This window comes from Mustelus asterias, chromosome 9 (genome assembly GCF_964213995.1).
Source record: "Mustelus asterias chromosome 9, sMusAst1.hap1.1, whole genome shotgun sequence".
Lineage (NCBI taxonomy): Eukaryota > Metazoa > Chordata > Chondrichthyes > Carcharhiniformes > Triakidae > Mustelus > Mustelus asterias.
The window spans coordinates 65,701,353-65,724,486 of record NC_135809.1 but is presented as its reverse complement, the minus strand read 5'-3'; the positions used below and the strand labels follow the sequence as shown (position 1 = coordinate 65,724,486).

Genomic DNA, 23,134 nt, shown 5'->3' with positions numbered 1-23,134 from the left:
CAGCCAAATTGATTCTGTCCTTGAACCCTGAGAAACATAATCTGTCTTTCCTCTTCTCCTATCTTTTCTGAACATGTTTTACCAAGGAATATTTAACAACCAGCCCTCATTCTTCTCCCTCATTCTGACTTCAGCTATTAACTTACTGTTCTCTATACTTGTGTTACCTGTCTCTCCCGGTATTTTGTGTAGCCTGGTATTCCTCTCTAATATTTCCCCTTAGCTCCCAACTTTGCTGAGTTAGTTTAAAGCGCTCCCAACAGCACTAGCAAGGAACTCAGTCCCAGCTCTGTTCAGGCACAGCTAAAGACAGGTTTAATCACAGCATTCAAGAGGGAATTAGATAATGGCAAACTATTTTAAAAGAAACAGTTCTAGGGAGAAGGCAGGAGAATGGCACTAGGTAAAATACTCACTTGGCGAGCCAGGTGCAGACATGTTGGGCTAAATGGCCTGCTGCACTGTAAAAATTGTGATCGTGTTCCTTGTACTTTTTTATATTCAGTCGTGGGACATGGGCATCACTGGCTTGGCCAGCATTTATTTCCCATACCCCATATTGTCCTTGAGAAGGTGGTGGTGAGCTGCTTCTTGGACTGCTGCAGTCCATGTGGTGTAGGTACACCCCCAATGTATTAGAGAGGGAATTCCAGGATTTTGACTTGGTGATAGTGAAGGAACGATGATATATTTCTGAGTCAGGGTAGGGTGATTTGGAGGGGAACTTGCAGGTGGTAGTGTTCCCATGCAGCATAAGAACATAAGAACATAAGAAATAGGAGCAGGAGTAGGCCATCTAGCCCCTCGAGCCTGCCCCGCCATTCAATAAGATCATGGCTGATCTGACGTGGATCAGTACCACTTACCCGCCTGATCCCCATAACCCTTAATTCCCTTACCGATCAGGAATCCATCCATCCGCGCTTTAAACATATTCAGCGAGGTAGCCTCCACCACCTCAGTGGGCAGAGAATTCCAGAGATTCACCACCCTCTGGGAGAAGAAGTTCCTCCTCAACTCTGTCTTAAACCGACTCCCCTTTATTTTGAGGCTGTGTCCTCTAGTTTTATCTTCCTTACTAAGTGGAAAGAATCTCTCCGCCTCCACCCTATCCAGCCCCCACATTATCTTATAAGTCTCCATAAGATCCCCCCTCATCCTTCTAAACTCCAACGAGTACAAACCCAATCTCCTCAGCCTCTCCTCATAATCCAAACCCCTCATCTCCGGTATCAACCTGGTGAACCTTCTCTGCACTCCCTCCAATGCCAATATATCCTTCCTCATATAAGGGGACCAATACTGCACACAGTATTCCAGCTGCGGCCTCACCAATGCCCTGTACAGGTGCATCAAGACATCCCTGCTTTTATATTCTATCCCCTTCGCAATATAGGCCAACATCCCATTTGCCTTCTTGATCACCTGTTGTACCTGCAGACTGGGCTTTTGCGTCTCATGCACAAGGACCCCCAGGTCCCTTTGCATGGTAGCATGTTTTAATTTGTTTCCATTGAGATAGTAATCCCATTTGTTATTATTTCCTCCAAAGTGTATAACCTCGCATTTCTCAACGTTATACTCCATTTGCCATATCCTCGCCCACTCACTCAGCCTGTCCAAATCTGGTCCATTATCAGCCTGTCCAGCTGCCATTGTCCTTCTAGGTGCTAGAGGTAATAAGCTTGTGAGGTGCTGTTGAAGGAGTCTTGAAGAATTTTGCTGCAGTGCATTGTGCAGATGGTACACATTGATGGCACTGTGCATGGGGGTGGGGGAAGGGTTTGAATGTTGAAGATTATCGATGGGGTGCCAATCAAATTTTGCTCTGGATTGTGTTGTGTTATTGAAGCTGAACTGCAGTGGGGGAGAGTATTCCATCACACTTCTAACTCGTGCTTTGTAGATGGAAGACATAAGGTGAACTACACCGCAGAATATTCAGCCTCTGACCTGCTCCTGTAGCTACAATATGGGTTCAGTTCAGTTTCTGGTCAATGGTAACTCCCAGGATGTTGATAGTGGGGGATTCAGCAATGGCAGTGCCATTGAATGTCTAAGGACAATAGATTCTTTCTTATTGGAGATGCTCATTTCCAGGCACTCATTTGGTATGTTACTTGCAACATATAGCCCAAGCCTGAATTTTGTACAGGTCTTAATTCAGCTTCAATATTTCAGGGGTCACAAGTGGTGCTGACCGTTATGCAATGAATCATGAACATTCCATCTGACTTTATGATGGAGTGGAGATGCCGGCATTGGACTGGGGTAAACACAGTAAGAAGTTTAACAACACCAGGTTAAAGTCCAACAGGTTTATTTGGTAGCAAAAGCCACACAAGCTTTCGGAGCTGCAAGCCCCTTCTTCAGGTGAGTGGGAATTCTGTTCACAAACAGAGCATATAAAGACACAAACTCAATTTACATGAATAATGGTTGGAATGCGAATACTTACAACTAATCAAGTCTTTAAGAAACAAAACAACATGAGTGGAGAGAGCATCAAGACAGGCTAAAAAGATGTGTATTGTCTCCAGACAAGACAGCCAGTGAAACTCTGTGGGGGTTACAAATAGTGGACATGACCCAATATCCCGGTTGAGGCCATCCTCGTGTGTGCGGAACTTGGCTATCAGTTTCTTATTAGTAAGTATTCGCATTCCAACCATTATTCATGTAAATTGAGTCTGTGTCTTTATATGCTCTGTTTGTGAACAGAATTCCCACTCACCTGAAGAAGGGGCTTGCAGCTCCGAGAGCTTGTGTGGCTTTTGCTACCAAATAAACCTGTTGGACTTTAACCTGGTGTTGTTAAACTTCTTACTGTGTTTATGATGGAGGGCAGGTCATTGAAGCAGCTAAAGATGGTTGGGCCCATGACACTACCTTGTAAAACACCCGCCGTGAGGTCTGGGACTGAGATGATCTCCAACAAAGACAGCCATCTTCCTTTGTGCAAGGCATGATTCTAACCAATGCAAGTTTTCCCTCAGATTTCTTAATCTGTTACCCTCTCCTGTCGCCTTCAAAGATTTGTGCATGAGCACATCTAAATCTTTTTCTCTCTCCTTTAAAATTCAAACACTGAGCATATATTGTCTCTTCCTCGCAACGTCTATCACCTTGTGCTTTTCTGCATTGAATTTCATCTGCTTGTCTTCATCCTCTTGAAATTAGTCATCCAGACCAGAAAGGGCCCTTTAGCCATTGAGTCTGCACCAACAATCTAAAATCACACAAATCCCATTTTCAGCACTTGTCCCATATCCTTGAATATTATGATATTTCAAGTGCTCATCCAAATACTTAAAGATTGTAAGGTTTCTGGCCCCCACTACCTTCCCAGGCAGTGCATTCCAAATTCTCACCATACTTTGAATTTTTTTCTCAAATTCCCTCTGAACCTCCTGCATCTCACCCTAAAACTATACCCCCTTGTGATTGACCCTGATTCCTATTCACCCTGTCCATACCCCTCATAATCTTATGCACCTGAATCATAAGACCATAAGACATGAGAGCAGAATTAGGCCACTCGGCCCACCGAGTCTGCTCTGCCATTCAATCATGGCTGATATTTTTCTCATACCCATTCTCTTGCCTTTTCCCCATTATCCCTGATCCCCTTATTAATCAAGAACCTATCTATCTCTGTCTTAAAGACACTCAATGACCTGGCTTCCACAGCCTTCTGCGGCAAAGAGTTCCACAGATTCACCACTTTGGCTGAAGAAATTTCTCCTCATCTCTGTTTTAAAGGATCATCCCTGTAGCCTGAGATTGTACTCTCTGGTTCTAGTTTTTCCTACTTGTGGAAACATCCTCTCCCTGTCCACTCTATCCAGGCCTCGCAGTATCCTGTAAGTTTCAATAAGATCCCCCCTCATCCTTCTAAACTCAGAGTACAGACCCAGAGTCCTCAATCGTTCCTCATACGACAAGCTCTTCATTCCAAGGATCATTCTTGTGAACCTCCTCTGGACCCTTTCCAAGGTCAGCACATCCTTCCTTAGATACGGGGCCCAAAACTGCTCTCAGTACTCCAAATGGACCAGAGACTTATACAACCTCAGAAGTACATACGTGCTCTTGTATTCTAGCCCTCTCGACATGAATGCTAACATTGCGTTTGCCTTCCTAACTGCTGACTGAACCTGCATGTTAACCTTGAGAGAATCTTGAACAAGGACTCCCAGGTCCCTTTGTGCTTCTGATTTCCGAAGCATTTCTCCATTTAGAAAATAGTCTACACCTCCATTCCTCCTTCCAAAATGCATAACCTCACACTTTTCCACATTGCTCTAAAGAAAACCATTCGATCCTATCCAGTCTCTCCATATAGCTCAAATGCTCCATCCCAGGCAACATCCTGGTGAATTTCCTCTGTACCCCATCAAATGCAATCACATGCTTCCTATAGTGAGGTGACCAGAACTAGACACAGGATTCCAGCTGTGGCCTAACCAATGTTCTATCCAGCACCAACATAACCTCCTTGCTCTTATACTCTTAAGCTGAATACTACTTTCTCCATTATTCAGTATACTTCCAAGTCCCAAGTCATCTGTAAATTTTAAAGTTATATCCTGTATACTCTGCAAGCTGTGAAAACAAAACAAGTTATTGGCCTGTATGTTTTGGGAGATTCGGGTCCATTGACCTTCCAAACCTACTAGCTTTACCACCTAAAATAACAAGGGCATCACATGCAAGGGAGCACCACCAGTTGCAACTATACTGTCAAAATCCTGGAATTCCCTCCCTTACAGCACTGTGGTTATACCTACACCTCAGTGACTGCAGCAGTTCAAGAAGGTAGCTCACTACCACCTTTTTGAGGGATTTCAGGGAAAGGCAATAAATGCTGACCAAGCCAGTGATGTTCCCATCTCATGAATGAAAGACAATAGTGGGTGTGGAATGTATGAAGGTAGGAACGGAAAAATGCCATTTAGTCTGTCGAGGAAATTCCATCATTCAGTCGAATCGTGGCTGATCAATACTTCATCCACTTTTCTGTCTTCGATTCATATCCAACAGAAATCCATCAATCTCCTCTCCATCATTTCTTACAGAGATCTTCGAGAGTGTGAACACTGAACTCAGAGTTGGAATGTCCAAATCCTCTGACTTATCTGACTCTGATACTGAGAAGAAATGCAGCATGCAGGTACCTGCTCTAATGCTCTGTCCATTCATGTACCATTAGATTGTAATCAGACAGTATCATACTTTCAATAATTGAATTTCACTCGGCCAAATGCTCTAGGAGTTGCTGTTTTGGAGACTTTGGCACATGTAGTAATACTTGTTAGTGCTATATTCTTGTTTAATGATTGGGACTCGGTCAGATGGCACAGCGTGGTTTGCCACTGATCTACAGTACAATATGACAGAGCTAACTAGAATATACAGCACAGGAACCACTCATTTGGCCAACTGGTCCATGCCACTGTCTGATCTACTCAAGTTTCCTCACATCCGTAGTAACAATTGGCAAAATCATTCACTCCTTTCTTATGTACTCATCTAGGTTCATTTGAATCCATCTGTTATTTGCCTTAATTACTTTATGGGAGTGAATTCCATGTTCTCACCGTTATCCAATAAAGAGATTTCGGCTAAATTCTCTATTGGATTTCTTGGTGGTGATCTTGTATTGATGACCTTCCTCAAGTTGGAACATTGTCTCTCTATTCTCTCAAAACCTTTCAAAATTTGTAAAATGTTTCTTGGTTCACTGCTCAACCCATTGAGTCTGCATTGACCCTCCAAAAGAGCATCCCACCCAGGTTCTCCCCTCTCGACTCATTCCCACAACCTGCACATTTACCATGGCTAATCCACCTAACCTACACATCTTTGGATTGTGGGAGGAAACCAGAGCACCCAGAGGAAATCCACGCAGACATAGGGAGAACGTGCAAACTCCACACAGTCACCAAGGCCGGAATTGGACCCGGGTCCCTGGTGCTGTGAAGCAGTTGTGCCACTGTGCTGCCCATTACCCTTGCCTATTAAAAATTTGCAGGTCTCTTTTTTTGAAATTTTTGCTTGCCCCTCTGCCTGATTCCTGATCCTCAATTGTTTTTCTGGGAGATAGTCTAGATTTTCTGACATCCCCTTAAAATTAGAGCATGGCTCTTCAATAGTAATGCCCTCTTGTTTTGGGCATGCTCTCCAGATTAAGTACTGTCTCGCTTTACTCTATCACATTCCTTAATTATCCTGAAATTAAAGTAATTTGTCCTTAATCCTCCATATTCAAGTGCATTTAAGCCTTATATATTGAACCTGTCCTCTTAGTTTAACTCCTTTTTAACTCTGATATTATTCTGATGAATCCATGTTGTACCCCTTGTGACTAATGTAGCCTTCCTGAAGTATGATGCCCATAACTGAATGCAGTACTCCAGGTACTGTCTAAACAGAGCTTTGTACAGCTGCAACATAACTTGCACTCTCTTTATTCTAGTCCCCTTGAGATAAAGACCAACAGTCTACCTTTTAATAACTTCCAAATACATGTCTAATAGTTTTAAAGGTTTAAGGGTTTTATGACCCTTAAATCTCTCTCTTCATCAAATAGAAATCTATCTTAATTTCCCAGATTCAACTCTCTCTGCCGTGGTTTTGCCCACTCAGTTTATCAATGTGTTTTGCAACTTTCTGCCCCACTATTTACTGTGCCAGTTAGTGTTGTCAGCAAACTTAAGTATGCACTTGTCTATTCCATCATTTAACTCAGTTTTAGGTAGAGCTAGGTAGAGTAAGTGGATGAAGCTGAAGGGAGATTCCTGAGGCAGCATTACTAGTCACAACCTGTTAATTTTAATGGCTATCCATGATCCCTACTCTGTCTCCTACCACCTAATCAGTTACCTGGTCATGTAAATAGCTTGCTATGCGCTCTTATTTTTGAGTTTACTGTGGGGAATGGAATTCTTATCTGAAAGTACAGAAATAGCATGCTTAAATATTCCCTTATCTACCATATTGGCTGTCAGAAAAATATAATTAGATTCAGTAAACATGTCTTAGCCTTTACACAAGTAACACTGATTTCTTGAATATGAATTGATATGCCTTCATGGATCAAAATCCTGGAACTTCCTGTCGAGCAGCAGTGTGGGTGTATTGTCACCACATGCTCAAGAAAATGGCTCATCATCACCACCTGAAGGGCAATTTGAGATTGGAATAATTGCTAGCTTTGCCAGGAATTTCAATATCCTATGGACAAAAATAAAAATGAGTCCATGCTGGCTTTCCCCAGTCACTATTGCAGTAATTGTTAATTGACTCTGTCTCCAACGCTGACTAGGGAAGTGAGTTCCATAGATTCATGACATTTGAGAGAAAAGGATTTCTTCTCAACTGTCTTAAATGAGGGGCCTCTTATTTTTAAAATATTACGCCACAAGAGGAAGCATTCTTTCCAATTCTACCCTATCAAGATCTTTCAGGATCTTGTGTGTCTCGGTCTCCTCTTACTCTTCTAAACTTCAGCATGACCTACCAACCTTTCCTCATAAAACAACCCCTCATCCCCTCATTCCAGATAAACCTTCACTTATCTATTTCCAATACATTTGTATCCTTAAATAATGAGACCAAAGTTGTTAACAGTACTCCAGAAATGGTCTCCCTAATGTCCTGTATAATTAAGCCATAACCATTTATTTTTGTGTTTGATTCTCCTTGTAATAATAACATTTTATTAGCTTTCCTTATTACTTGCTGTATTTGCACACTGACCTTTTATAATTCATGTACTAGGGCACTCAGAACCCTTTGCACCTCAGAGCTCTGCAATCACTCACCATTTAGATAATCTGTTCTTTTTTAATTCTTCCTACCACATTAGACAATTTCATATCTCCCACATTAATGCTCCATTTTCTAGATCTTTGCTCACTCACTGAACCTAGCTGTATCCGTTTGTCCCTTCTTTACATCCTCTTCATAATTTACTTCCCTACTGATCTTTGTGCCATCAGCAAATTTAGCATCGATACATAGAACATAGAAAAGCTACAGCACAAACAGGCCCTTTGGCCCACAAGTTGCGCCAAACATGTCCCTACCTACTAGGCTTACCTATAACCCTCTATCTTACTAACTTCTATGAACTTATCCAAAAGTCTCTTAAAAGACCCTATCGAATCCGCCTCCACCACCACTACCGGCAGCCGATTCCACGCACCCACCACCCTCTGAGTGAAAAACTTACCCCTAACATCTCCTCTGTACCTACTCCCCAGCACCCTAAACCTGTGACCTCTTGTGGCAACCATTTCAGCCCTGGGTAAAAGCCACTGAGAATCCACTCTATCAATACCTCTCAACATCTTAGACACCTCTATCAGATCACCTCTCATCCTTCGCCTCTCCAAGGAGAAAAGACCTAGCTCTCTTAATGTATCCTCATAAGGCATGCCACCTAATCCAGGCAACATCCTTGTAAATCTCCTCTGCCCCTTTCTATGGCTTCCACATCCTTTCTGTAATGAGGCGACCAGAACTGGGCACAGTACTCCAGGTGGGGTCTGACCAGGGTCCTATACAGCGATTTCTAAACTCAATTCCTCTATTGATGCAGGCCAGTATTCCATACGCCTTCTTAACCACAGCCTGTACCTGCGACGCTGCTTTGAGCGTCCTATGAACCCGGACTCCAAGATCCTTCTGATCTTCCACACTGCCAAGCGTCTTACCCTTAATATTATATTCTTTCATCCTATTCGACCTGCCAAAATGAACCACCACATACTTATCTGGGTTGAAGTCCATCTGCCACTTCTCCGCCCAGTCTTGCATCTTATCTATGTCTCGTTGCAACTGCTGACATCCCTCTACACTATCCACAACACCACCAACCTTTGTGTCATCAGCAAACTTGCCAACCCATCCTTCCACTTCCTCATCTAGGTCATTTATAAAAATCACAAAGAGCAAGGGTCCCAGAACAGATCCCTGGGGCACTCCACTGGTGACCGACCTCCATGCTGAAAAAGACCCATCTACAACCACTCTTTGCCTTCTGTGGGCAAGCCAGTTTTGAATCCACAAAGCAATGTCCCCTTGTATCCCATGCCCCTTCACTTTCTCAATAAGCCTCGCATGGGGCACCTTATCAAACGCCTTGCTGGAATCCATATAAACTACATCTACCGCTCTTCCCTCGTCTATGTGTCCAGTTACATCTTCAAAAAATTCAATTAGGCTCGTAAGGCATGATCTGCCTTGGACAAAGCCGTGCTGGCTATTTCTGATCATACTATTCCTCTCCAGATGTTCATAAATCCTGCCTCTCGGGATCTTCTCCATCAACTCACCAACCACTGAGATTAGACTCACTGGTCTATAATTTCCCGGGCTATCTCTTCTCCCTTTCTTGAATAACGGAACCACATCCACCATCCTCCAATCCTCCGGAACCTCTCCCGTCTCCATTGATGACGCAAAGATCATCGCCAGAGGCTCAGCAATCTCTTCCCTCACCTCCCACAGTAACCGCCGATTTATCCAACTTGATGCTTTTAAAAGCTCCAACACATCCTCTTTCCTAATGTCCACATGCTCAATCTTCCCAGTCCACTGCAGGTCTGCACTGCAACTACCAAGATCCCTTTCCACTGTGAATACTGAAGCAAAGTATTCATTGAGTACCTCTGCTATTTCTACCGGTTCTATACAGACTTTCCCACCGTCACATTTGATAGGTCCTACTCCTTCACATCTTATCTTCTTGCTCTTAACATACCTGTAGAATGCCTTGGGGTTTTCCTTTATCCTGTCTGCCAAGGCCTTCTCATGACCCCTTCTTGCTCTTCTAATTTCCCTCTTAAGTTCCTTCCTACTAGTCGTATACTCTTCTAGATTTCTAACATTATCTAGCTCCCTGAACCTTTTGTAGGCTTTTCTTTTCTTCTTGACTAAGTTTGTTACAGCTTTCGTGCACCATGGTTCCTGTAACCTACTATAACTCCCGTCTCATTGGAACGTTGCTGTGCAGAGCTCCAGACAAATTTTCCTTGAAAATTTGCCACATTTCTTCTGTACATTTCCCTGAGAAAACCTCTTTCCAATTTATGCCTCTAATTTCCTGCCTAATAGCCTCATAATTGCTTCCTTCATCCAAGTTATTTATATTAATCGTAAAAGGTTGAGATCCCAGCACTGATCCCTGTAGGGCACCCCACTCGTCACATTTTGCCAATCTCAATATGATCATCCAAACTCTGTTTCCTGTAGGCTAACCAATCTTCTATCCATGCTAATATGGTACCTCATAAACATAAACTTTTATTCGCCACAATAACCTTTGATGTTAGTTTATCAAATGGCTTCTGGAAATCTAAGTGTGGTTCATCCACTGGTCCTCTTTTTTTTCCACAGCATGTATGACTCCTTCAAAGATCTCCTCCCAATAAATTGCTTAAAGCTGATTTCCCTTTTACAAAACCACATTGACTCTGCCTGATTACCATGAGTTTTTCTAACAGTCTTGCCATAGCATCTTTAATAATAGCTTTTGACATTTTGACATTATTGCAAATGTTAACCTAATTAGCCTGTAGTTTCCTGCTTTCTGTCTCACTCATTTTTTGAATTTAAAAAAATTACAATCACTATTCTCCAATCCAATGGAATCTTCCCAAATTAATTAATTTTGGAAAATTAAAACCAATGCATCGACTATCTCACTAGCCATTTCTTTTAAGACCCTAAGATGCAGGTAGTTGTCTCGCAGTTCCAACAATTTGGGCGGCACGGTAGCACAGTGGTTAGCACTGCTGCTTCACAGCTCCAGGGTCCCGGGTTCGATTCCCGGCTCGGGTCACTGTCTGTGTGGAGTTTGCACATTCTCCTCGTGTCTGCGTGGGTTTCCTCCGGGTGCTCCGGTTTCCTCCCACAGTCCAAAGATGTGCGGGTTAGGTTGATTGGCCAGGTTAAAAATTGCCCCTTAGAGTCCTAAGATGCATAAGTGAGAGGGATTAGCGGGTAAAATATGTGGGGGTAGGGCCTGGGTGGGATTGTGGTCGGTGCAGACTCGATGGGCCGAATGGCCTCCTTCTGCACTGTAGGATTTCTATAAATTTGCAAAGTACCACTTTCCAGGAAATTGTAATCTTCTTGGAATTCTCTTGCAGTTCAGTTGCCTAATTTAGAGCTATTTCTGGGATGTTATTTGTATCCAATCTTTCCTCATAAAACAACCCACTCATTCCAGATATTAATCTAATAAGCCTTCACTTATCTATTTCCAATACATTTGTATCCTTAAATAACGAGACCAATGTAAAAGTCCTGTTCAATTCATCTTCCATCTCCTTATTTTCCACTATTAATTCCCCAGACTTTCATTATTTAGGACCAACACTCACTTTGTTAACCCTTATTTTAATATTTATTGAAACACTCTCTCTATATTTCTGGCTAGTTTTCTTGCATACTCTAATTTCTCCTTTTTAAAAAAATTAATCTTCTAGTCATTCCTTGATTTTTAAAAAAAAAATATTTTTCCCAATCTTCTGACTTGTCTTTATGCAATTGCATGCTTTTTCCTTAAGTTTGATACTATACATTTTGGTTAACTAAAGATGGTCCAAAGATGTGCGGGTTAGGTTGGTTGGCCATGCTAAAATTGCCCCTTAGTGTCCTGGGATGTGTAGATTAGAGGGATTAGCGGGTAAAATATGTAGGGATATGGGGGTAGGGCCTGGGTGGGATTGTGGTCGGTGCAGACTCGATGGGCCGAATGGCCTCTTTCTGTACTGTAGGGTTTCTATGATTTCTATGGTGGGTCCTCCCCTTGAAGTTTTTCTTTCTTGTTAGGATGTATTCTTTGTATTCTGAATTAACCCTTTAAATGTCAGCCCCTGAACATCAATAGATCTATCCTTTAATCTCATTTGCCAATTCACTTGCAGCTAAATGTAATGTTAATGTAATGAAAAGTTTGTTTATTAGTCACAAGCAAGGTTTACATTTACACTGCAGTGAAGTTACTGTGAAATTCCCCAAGTCACCACACTCCGGTGCCTGTTCGGACCAATGCACCTAACCAGCACACCTTTCATACCGTGGGAGGAAACCGGAGCACCCGGAGGAAACCCATGCAGACAAGCTGGGAATCGAACCCGGGCCGCTGGTGCTGTGAGGCAGCAGTGCTAACCACTGTGCCACCCTGCCGCCCCGTGCTAGGTCTGCTTTTATGCTACCTAGGGATGCCGTCTCATTGCACAGTACCTGGTGGGGTATAGCCTATCCTCTGGTTGACACCAGAAAGTGCTGTTCTAAAAAATTCTGTGAAGCACTGTGGGATAGTTTAGCACATTCTGGGTGTTCAATAATACATTTGAATTTGTGATAAATGTCAATTTGGCACAACCTAAGGATTCATATTCACCTAATAGAGGTGTACAAGATTATGAAGGGTATAGATAGGGTGAACAGTGGGAAGCTTTTTCCCAGGTCGGAGGTGACGATCACGAGGAGTCACGGGCTCAAGGTGAGAGGGGCGAAGTATAACTCAGACATCGGAGGGACGTTTTTTACACAGAGGGTGGTGGGGGCCTGGAATGCGCTGCCAAGTAGGGTGGTGGAGGCAGGCACGCTGACATCGTTTAAGACTTACCTGGATAGTCACATGAGCAGCCTGGGAATGGAGGGATACAAACGATTGGTCTAATTGGACCAAGGAGCGGCACAGGCTTGGAGGGCCGAAGGGCCTGTTTCCTGTGCTGTACTGTTCTTTGTTCTTTCTTTGTTCTTGATTCAACATTAATGCAAATTTTCATTGCAGAGAGCGGAAGCTCAGCATGAGCTGTCCTGCCAGCCATATGATAGTGAGAAGAATGGGTTAACACTAGAGTCGGAGACTGAGAGGTCCCAACAAGCTCTGGGTAAGCCCAGGACGAGTCTGAAGTGTTGCAAGAAGGACAGCACAGTTGAAAGGTAACGACAAAAATTTAGAACTTCAGTTATGTGGAGAGACTGAGATTGTTCTTCTTTTGAGCAGAGAAGGTTGATGGGAGATTTGATGGGGATTTTCAAAATGACATGGAGTTTTGATAGAATAAATAAAAAACACAAGAACCAGAGCAGAGATAAATACTTTACGCAAGACATTATGATGATAATCTGGAATGCACTTTCTGTAAGGGTGGAGGAAGAAGGTTCAATTGAAGCTTTCAAAGGGAATTGGATATGTCGTTGAAAAGCAACATTTATAGACAGCTGGATTCACTGCAGAGCATATGGTTGGCTGAATATTGGTGGCCATCTCACAGCGGAAGAGAGTTCACATTATCAAATAAATGGCCACGAGGAATGATCGAAAGAGAAGGGCAGTCAAGAATCCTGAGTGTGGCACTCTCAAACCTGTATTCAGCTTTGATTACCAGTGAAGCTAATGGCACTTTGAAGCAGTGCAACCTAAAGCCTCACATTGTGATGCAAAGAACCACAATATAAGTATGACAAAGTTTGGAAATGCAGTAATGGGATTTGATGGCTGGGGACAGTTGGGTGGTTCTGACTCCTTGCTAATATGTGAAATCCATTCAGCTGTAAGGTGACTGACTACCTTTAGGACATAGGATCCAAGACACCTGCTACGGTTGACATGAGGCCTGTGTGGTGTGTTATCTCCTAGTTGTGAGCATGAGGGATATTGGTTGAGAGGATGCAGAATATTTTGTGGGAGGGTGGGGTGGAGCCAGAAGTTATGGTCTGTGTCAGAACAAACAAAAGAGGAAACGGTTAAGGGCCTTAGATGGAATTCAAAGTGTCAGGGAGCAAGTTTAAAAAAGGAGAACCTCCAAGGTCGTAATCTCTAAATTATACCCAGTTCCAGTTAACGTGTGGCTATAAAGATGATTCAGGAGAGGGCTGAACTGAAGAGGTGAGGTGGGGGGTGACATTAAGGTAGTATTTAACCAAATATGGCACCAAGGAGCCCTAGAATCATAGAATCCTACAGTGCAGAAAGAGGCCATTCAGCCCATCGGGTCTGCACTGACCATAGTCCCTCCCAGACCCTATCCCCAACAAAATTCCTAATTTTGCTGCTCAGCCCTAACAAAATTTAAGTCAATGGGAATCTCTGAAAGCTTTCCATGGGCCATACCTGGCACAAAGGAAGATGCTTGTGGTTCTTGGAAGCCAGTTCCAGGACTTCACTGCAGGAGTTCCAGACTACAGTGTCTTAGGCCCAACCATCTTCTTCAAACTGCCATCATAAAGTCAGAAATGGAGATGCTTGCTGATGCCTGCACAGTGTTTCATACCAGTGTTTCATACCAGTGCCTGGGTGGGATTGTGGTCGGTGCAGACTCGATGGGCCGAATGGCCTCCTTCTGCACTGTAGGGTTTCTATGATGATTTCTATGATTTGCAACTCCTTGATGTCATTTCTTACCTCGCCACTAGTTCAGCTCTTTTGTTCATGTTTCTGCAGTAAAGTTATGATGTGGAGATGTCGGCGTTGGACTGGGGTGGGCACAGTAAGAAGTCTCACAACACCAGGTTAAAGTCCACAACAGGTTTATTTGGTAGCACGAGCTTTCGGAGCGCTTCTCCTTCATCAGGTGAGGCACTGATGAAGGAGCAGTGCTCCTTATCTCAGCTGATGAAGGGGCAGCGCTCTGAAAGCTCATGCTACCAAATAAACCTGTTGGACTTTAACCTGGTGTTGTGAGACTACTTGCAGTAAAGTTAGGAGGATCAGTGAGCAGGTTATTGCTACGTAAGTGCAACTTGCCGATGACACCTTCCATCATTTTTCTGATTGAGACGATGGGACTGTAATTGGCCAGATTGGATTTGTCTTGCTTTTTGGGGACTAGACATAGGTGAAAAATTTTCATGCTGATATGGAAAGGTGTCTTCTCCGCTGGCAATCTAAAATCCATATAAACTCCATCAACTGCACTCCCTCATCCACACAGTTGATCACATTTTTGAAAAATCGTGGCATTACTCCCCCTCCCCCATTTAACTCATGTCTTCCCAAGTGGAGATTAATTCTCTCCTTCAGAATTTTCTCCAGTAGTTTCCCTACCGCTGGCATGAGACTCTCTGGTCTGCAATTTCCTGGTTCATTTCTACCACCCTTGTTGAAAATGTTAGCCATCCTCCAATCCTCTGGCACTTCCCTGTGGCCAGGGAGGAATTAAAAATGTGTCAAGAGCTCCCTGCAATTTCCTGCCTCGCCTCCCACAGCAGCCTGGGATGCAGTTCATTCGGGCGTGGTGAGTTGTCTATTTTAAGCTCATCAGAGCCTCCAATACCACCTCATTTCCTATGTCAAATGGTGAAAATTCCTCAGTCTCGCTTCTTGAATTCTGTATCTCTGTTCTCCTATCCCTGAGTGAAGACAGATGAATAGTATTAATTTAACACCTTTCCAATGTCCTGTGGCTTCACACGCCAATTGGCCACTTGGTCTCCATTGGGTCCTACTCTTTCCCTGGTTAACTTCTGCCCCTGAATGCATTGATGGAATATTTTAGGATTCTCCCTAATCTTGTTCTCAAGTCGTTTTTCATGCTCCTTTCTGGGCTTCTAATTGCTTTCTTAAGTTCCCTCTTGCACATTCTATATTCTTTAGCGGTGCAGCTGAATTTCTCCAATTAGACTTTCTAAAAGCCTTTCTCTTCTTCCTTATCCAGCCCTGAATTGTCCACGACATCCAGGATTCTCTGAACTTAGGGTCTTCAACGAGGCTTTGTGGGTAGAACTTAGGAATATAAAGGGGGCAGCCACATTATTGGGTTTGTAATACAGCCCCCCCCCCCCTTAATAGAGGAGCAGATATAGAATCCCTACAGTACAGAAAGAGGCCATTCGGCCCATCGAGTCTGCACCAACCACAATCCCACCCAGGTCTTACCCCGATATCCCTACATATTTTACCCATTCATCCCTCTAACCTACGCATCTCAGGACACTAAGGGGCAATTTTAGCATGGCCAATCAACCTAACCCACACATCTTTGGACTGTGGGAGGAAACCAGAGCACCCGGAGGAAACCCACGCAGACACGAGGAGAATGTGCAAACTCCACACAGACAGTGACCCAAGACGGGAATCGAACCCAGGTCCCTGGAGCTGTGAAGCAGCAGTGCTAACCACTGTGCTACCGTGCCGTAAAAAATTCGTTGAGGTCTGTCAGAATAATGTTGGGTGGCACAGTTGGGGGAAGGCGAAATTTATTAAAATAAGGCAGGATCTTGCCAAAGTTGACTGGGAACGGTTCTTAGCGGGAAACTCTACAGTGGAGCAGTGGGGGACACATAAAAAGGAACTAGGGAGAGTACAGGTCGAACATGTTCCCTGTATGGGAGAGATGTAGGAGTGATATGTTCAGGGAACCCTTGATGCCTGGGACAATTCAGGACTGGATAAGGAAGAAGAGAAAGGGTTTTAGCAAGTCCATTCAAGGATATGGGACAAGTGGTTGAAAATGGGATTAGCATGAGCATGACATGGTAGTTATTGTCAGTGTAGACCCGATAAGCCTAAGGGTCTTTTCTGTATAACTCTGACTATTTTCCATGATTCTCAGTTCCCCATCACTCAGCCATTCTCACATCCATGCTGCCATTGTACCTTTCAATTCCTAAGTTTCAACTTTGCTGATGGGCCTGTTATGTGCTATTTCATCAAATACCTTTTGGCAATCCATTTATATCACATCAACAGCATTACTCTCATTAGGCCTCCCTGTCACCTCATCAGAAGGCTTAAGTTAGTGGAAGCACGATTTTCCTTTAACAAATCAATGTAGGATTTCATTAATTAATCCACATTGGTCCAAGTGACTGTTAATTTTGTCCTAGGTTACTGATTCTAAATACTTTTCAGAACTGCTGAGTTTATCCATCATAGAACCCTTATACTACAGAATAGGCCATTTGGTCCATCAAGCCTGCACCAACTCTGACAGTATCTTACAAGGTCCTCTCCCCTCAACTCCATACATTTCCCATATGTAATCCATCTAACTACATGCTAAGGGGCAATTTAGCATGAGCAATCCACCTAACCTGTACATCTTTGGACTGTGGGAGGAAACTAGAGCACCTGGAGGAAACCCACGCAGACATGGTGAGAATGTGCAAACCCCACACAGTCACCCAAGATCGGAATTGAACCTGGGTCCTTGGCGCTGTGAGGCAGCAGTGTTAACTACTGTGTCACTGTGCTGCCCTTGCACCTTTTTCTGGAAAATCGTGTAATATTTGCAGTTTTCCAGTCTTCTGACACCACCCTATATCTAAAGCAGAATGGAAGATTATGGCCCATGCCTCAGCAATGCCCACCCTTTCTTCTATTCTTGGATGCGTCCATCCAGTCCTAGTGACTTAACAGCAGTGGCATAGTAATATTGTTCATTGGACGAATAATCTAGAGACTCAGGGCAATGCCCAGGGACTCGAATTCAAATCCCACCACAGCAGGTGATGGAATTTTAATTGAACAAAAATCTGGAATTAAAAGTCTAAGATGACCATTCTTGATTGTCAGAAAGATCTATCTCATTAATTAATTAATGTCCATTAAAAAAGGAAATCTGCCATCCTTACCTGGCCTGGCCTACAAATTACTCCAGATCCATAACAACATGGCTGACTGAAAGGCAATTAGAATGGGCAATAAATGCTAGCCCAGTCAGTAATGCCCACATCCCAATGAAAGAATTTTAAAAAAAAATTTAGGTCCAGCCAGCTTTTCTAATACCTCCTGTGTTTAACCCATTCAGTGTCTTAACTATCTACTATTTCACAATGATTTTGGTAACTTGATGGATGCAAAGTGCACATTTGGTTTCTCAGCCATGTCCTCTGCTTCAATGGCTAGATTTTCTTTTTGGTCCCGACTCTGGTTTCATACTTCCTTTTACTATTGTTTTCATATTTATATGCCAATGGAAGGCTTTTGACTTTCTTTTTATTTTTGCCACCAATTTCTTCCCACAATAGAACCATAGAATCCCTAGAATCTTAGAGTCCTTACAGTGCAGAAGGAGGCCATTTGGCCCATTGAGTCCGCACCAACACTCTGAAAGGGAATCTTACCCAGCCCAACTTGGGTGTATATTTTCTTAAATGTGGAGACCAAAACTACACACGCTATTTCAGATGTGATCTCACCAAAGCCCTGTACTATTGTACTCCAATTCCATTGCAATAAAGACCAACATGCCATTTATGTTCCTTGCTTTTATTCAATTTTTTTATTCATTCATGGGATGTGGGTGTCACTGGCTGGCCAGCATTTATTGCCCATCCCTAGTTGCCCTTGGAGGGCAGTTAAGAATCAACCACATTGCTGTGGCTCTGGAGTCACATGTAGGCCAGACCGGGTAAGGATGGCAGATTTCCTTCCCTAAAGGACATTAGCGAACTAAATGGGTTTTTCCGACAATTGACAATGGTTTCATGGTCATCAGTAGATTCTGAATTCCAGATTTTTTTATTGAATTCAAATTCCACCATCTGCCGTGGCAGGATTTGAACCCAATATTAACTGAGTTTCTGAATTAGTAGTCCAGTGAGAATACCACTAGGCCATTGCCTCCCCAATAGGAGCACACCAACACTTACAAGTTTCACACCACTTACAAATATTCTGCTTTTCTGTTCTAAAGACCAAAATGAAGAACTTTACACTTCCCTACACTCTTCTCCATCTACCATTTTGTTGCCCATTCACCTAGCCTGTCTTGTGTACTCTCTGCAAGGCCTCCCTGATGTGCCCAGAGTTGGCCACAATAAGTGTATGATTTTTGTACATGGAAAATAGGAAATATAAAATCATAGAGATAATTCCCCATCTTCATTCCGGTCAAGAACAAGTTATCCAGTCTAATTCCATCTTCCAGCTTTTGGTCTACAGGTGTTGATAGCACCACCTTAAGTACTTCTTTAAAAAAATGTGGTCAGTGTTTTTTGATTTGATTTATTATTGTCATATCTATTAGTATACAGTGAAAAGTATTGTTTCTGGCACGCTCTACAGACAAAGCATACCATACATAGCGAAGGAAAGGAGAGAGTGCAGAATGTAGTGTTACACTCATAGCTAGGGTATAGAGAAAGTTCAACTTAATGCGAGGTAGGTCCATTCAAAAGTCTGATGGCAGCAGGGAAGAAACTGTTCTTGAATCGGTTTCTGTCTCTCCTACACTTTCAGATGGTTATTTCCAGATCCATGCCACCTGCTGGATGTAAAATTCACTAATCAACTCCACTCTAATCATTCTAACTACATTAAATCTATGTCCCATGGTTTTAAACCACTCAGTTCCCCCTAGGATTCTCTTCCCTAAAAGACAGTGGAAGCAGAGTCTTTGAATATTTTTAACACAAAGTTAGATAGATTCTTGATTACGAGGGGGGTAAAAGGTTATCAGGGGTAGGCGGTAATGTGGGGTTGAGGTTACAATCAGACCAGCCATGATCTTATTGAATGATGGAGCAGGCTTGAGGGGCTGAGTGGCCTACTCCTGCTCCCAATTCTTATGTTCCTATGTACTCACCTCCGTAAGCAACCTAGATGCACTACACCTGTTATTTCTTCCCTGCTTCTCTTTGCAGCCTGAGGTGCATTTCATCCAGGCCTACTTTCCACTTTCAAAGATACTAACACCATAATATTTCCTTCCTCACTACGTTTATTCCATCCAATATATCACACTCTTCATTCCTAACTATTCTATCTCTTTTTACCCTCTCGTTTGTGAAAACGGATGCAAAGATTCATTAAAAATTATGTCCAGGTATTGGCTATCCACGCAGCCCTTTCCTTTTTAGAATTGGCCCTGTCTTTCCTTAGTTTTACTTTTGCTCTTTATGTATTTATGTACCTTGTTCATAAAGTGATAGAATCCTACAATGCAAAAGGAGGCCATTCGGCCCATCGAGTCTCCACCGACCACAATGCTACCCAGACCCTGTCCCCATGCATTTACCCTTCCAAACCCCCCGACACTGAGGGGCAATTTAGCATGGCCAATCCACCTAACCCACACATCTTTGGATTGTGGGAAGAAACCGGAGCACCCGGAGGAAACCCACAAGATATGGGGAGAATGTGCAAATTCCACACAGATAGTGACCCAAGCCGGGAATTGAACCCGGGTCCCTGGCGCTATGAGGCAGCAGTGCTAACCACTGTGCCACTGTACCGCCCTAAAAAAATACACAGCACGTAAAACCAAGGATCCATGTACTTTTTAACAGACTTCTCAATGTGTTCCTGCCACCTTAAAGATAGGTGTATTTGCACCCACAGTCTCTGTTCCTGCATCCTCTTAAAAAAATTGTACCATTTAATTTATTTTGCCTCACCTCATTCTTCCCATCAGAAAGGACTACATTGTGCTAAATTTTCTGTGTGTCTGTTTATGTCATAGTCTATGGGCCCTATTTTACCATTTTGATTCTAAGTGCTTGGCGGACTTGAAACTGGGAGTGTTTCAGATCCATTTTGAGGCGCCCCATATGCAATCTGCCTGAAAAAATATCAGCAAGTCCGAATCCCGCTGCGCAAGCTTGTGAACGGAGCTTAACGTGCTTGAAATCCTTGAGCTCTGATCGGCGCCTCCAACTGTGCACCCGCAGAACAAAGAAATGATAGAATGCTGCTCTCTTTCCACATTGCTTCCGGGCTGGGTAATGCCTCCCCCCGGCCCCTGCAGACATTGCTCCACCCCCACAACATTAGTGACCCACTTATCCCTCCCACACCCCTGCCACCCAGATCAATCGCAGGCCCCCCCCCCCCCCAACGGATCACAGGCAGAGTGGCAGCAGACCCCCTTTCAACCCCCCTCCCCCCACCCCCAACTGATCTCGAGCAGAGAGCCGTCGGACCCAACTTCCCCGCCCCGAATTGGACTTGTATGGAGCATGTCTGTTTCGTGCCTATTCCGGATGGGCAAATGCAGTGGTAAAGGGGAAGTGCAGGTAAAGTTCGGTGTGCTACCCATTAAGTCAATTTAAATGGCCGTGGGCGCGGTCCCGATCACGGCCATATTCGGGCCTGGTAAAGGGGGAACCGGCGCAGAGGCAGGCGTGGATCGCGCTACTCGTCTCACCCCAACTTTACCAAGTTTTCACACTCAAAAACGGACGCAACATGATGGTAAAATCGGGCCCTATACCTTGAAATCAATTATTGTTGTCTACTTTACTACTTTTCCAGTTTCAAGTTCATGGGTGGCACGGTAGCACAGTGGTTAGCACTGCTGCTTCACAGTGCCAGGGACCTGGGTTCGATTCCCAGCTTGGGTCACTGTCTGTGTGGAGTTTGCACATTCTCCTCGTGTCTGCATGGGTTTCCTCCGGGTGCTCCGGTTTCCTCCCACAGTCCAAAGATGTGCGGGTTAGGTTGATTGGCCATGCTAAATTGTCCCTTAGTGAACTGAGATGCGTAGGTTAGAGGGATTAGTGGGTGAAATATGTAGGGATATGGGGGTAGGGCCTGAGTAGGATTGTGGTCGGTGCAGACTCGAGGGGCCAAATGGCCTCTTTCTGCACTGTAGGGTTTCTATGATTTCTAAGTTGTCCGCAAAGTTTGAAATTGAATGATAAAACGGGTTGGTTTGACCTGAGGCTGAATGCGTACTTCTGTTCCCATCTTTCTCTCCTGGAATAATATTTTGCTGATATCTCTTGGATTTTGGAGCTTAATCCTAAACCAAAGCCCTGAACTGAAGGGATGAACACATCTGCTTCATTATAGATATCCTCAGCACCCAAATCATTGTTTGAGATTCAGTCATCTTCATTGTAGAGTTATGGAAAGGTTGATTGCCAAGAGGAAGTAATGCTGACAGTCAACAGTTTTGCTTGCTGCATTTCAGGGAATGGCCACCATCTCCAAGCACAGCAGAGACCATTCAGGACATGCTATCAATGGCAGCCCTGCAGTACTCAGACTTGCGCAACAACCGAAGAAAGAATAGTGACAGCATGGATAAACGGAACCTTCCAAGGTCACATCAAGATATAAGAACTAATAGGCGAGAAAAAGGAGAACTGAACCCATGTTCCACAGAATCAGAGCATGGTGGGTATTTCACTGTTTGCACATGCACTTCAGGGACGTGGATGATAACAGAAGACAGTTTAGAGGGATGGGACCTTCCAGTCCTGCCACTGTCAACGGGCTTCCCCATTGTTTGCATCCTTTGCACTGGGGAATCTGTGGCAGGGGGTCACTGTAAGCAGGACCAGAAGATCCTATTGGCAAGAACAGCTGGAAAGTTCCAGCTAAGAAATTCAGATTTCCAGTGAAATTGTGGACTTAAGACTTTAATTCCACCGGACTCCAGTGGATGAATCAATGTCTGCTCAATACCAGGAATGAGGAGGTGGGGCACAACAAGGGGACAGGTGTTCCTGTTAGGGCACAGGTTGTTTGGGAGAGGAGATGCTGATTGGAAGTGAATAGAGATGGGAAGGGGAGATGTTGGTTGGGTTGGAAGAGGAGGTACTAATTAGGAGAGGTAGAGGTTATCAGGAGAGGTACTAGAAACATGGGGAGAAATTGCAGAATCCTCTGCTTCCGCCAGCGTGATATGAATGAAAAAATCTGTTTCCCGACAAAATTCGTTTGGAAATTTGTTCTCCAGACTTTCAAGGTGGGTTAAAAGCGAGTTGAATTTGCCACTGAGCAATGTTGAAAATCGCACTTGCATTCATTAGCTTCTCAGGAATACTCATTAAAAGGCCAACTCTCAACAATCACCCCCCCCCTATCCAAATTACCTTCCTTGCCTGCAGCTAATTAAAATGCTCTGTTTACGGCTGTGCACTTGGCAAACCTTGCTTCATCCATGCCTTCCTTTCACATGGCTACTGATGTGTATTGGGTGTCTGTAGCACAAACTGCACCAGACTTGGTGTGGGAAGCACAATCGGGGGGGGTGAGACAAGAGGCAGGACCAGGTGGGCCAGAGGGTAAGGTTGAAATGGAGGCAGGACTAAGGGCTATAGAAAAGGGCCAGAGGGAAAGGGTAGGATTGAGATAGGATAAGGGGGCCAAGGAATAGAAGAGATGGGTGAAAGACTGTACAGGAGTATGCATGAGAGACTGGGAAATGAGGCCACG

At 43.8% G+C, this 23,134-nt stretch overlaps 1 protein-coding gene across 1 annotated transcript in view; it reads left to right on the top strand.

Moving 5' to 3' along the window:
- Positions 1–23,134, top strand: part of LOC144499235 (lysine-specific demethylase 7B-like) — a 111,739-nt gene that overhangs the window by 62,528 nt on the left and 26,077 nt on the right. The window contains exons 15-17 of the mRNA XM_078221354.1: positions 5,079–5,173; positions 12,815–12,966; positions 21,885–22,090. Coding sequence (XP_078077480.1) covers positions 5,079–5,173; positions 12,815–12,966; positions 21,885–22,090 — 453 coding nt within the window. The remainder of the gene's footprint in view (positions 1–5,078; positions 5,174–12,814; positions 12,967–21,884; positions 22,091–23,134) is intronic.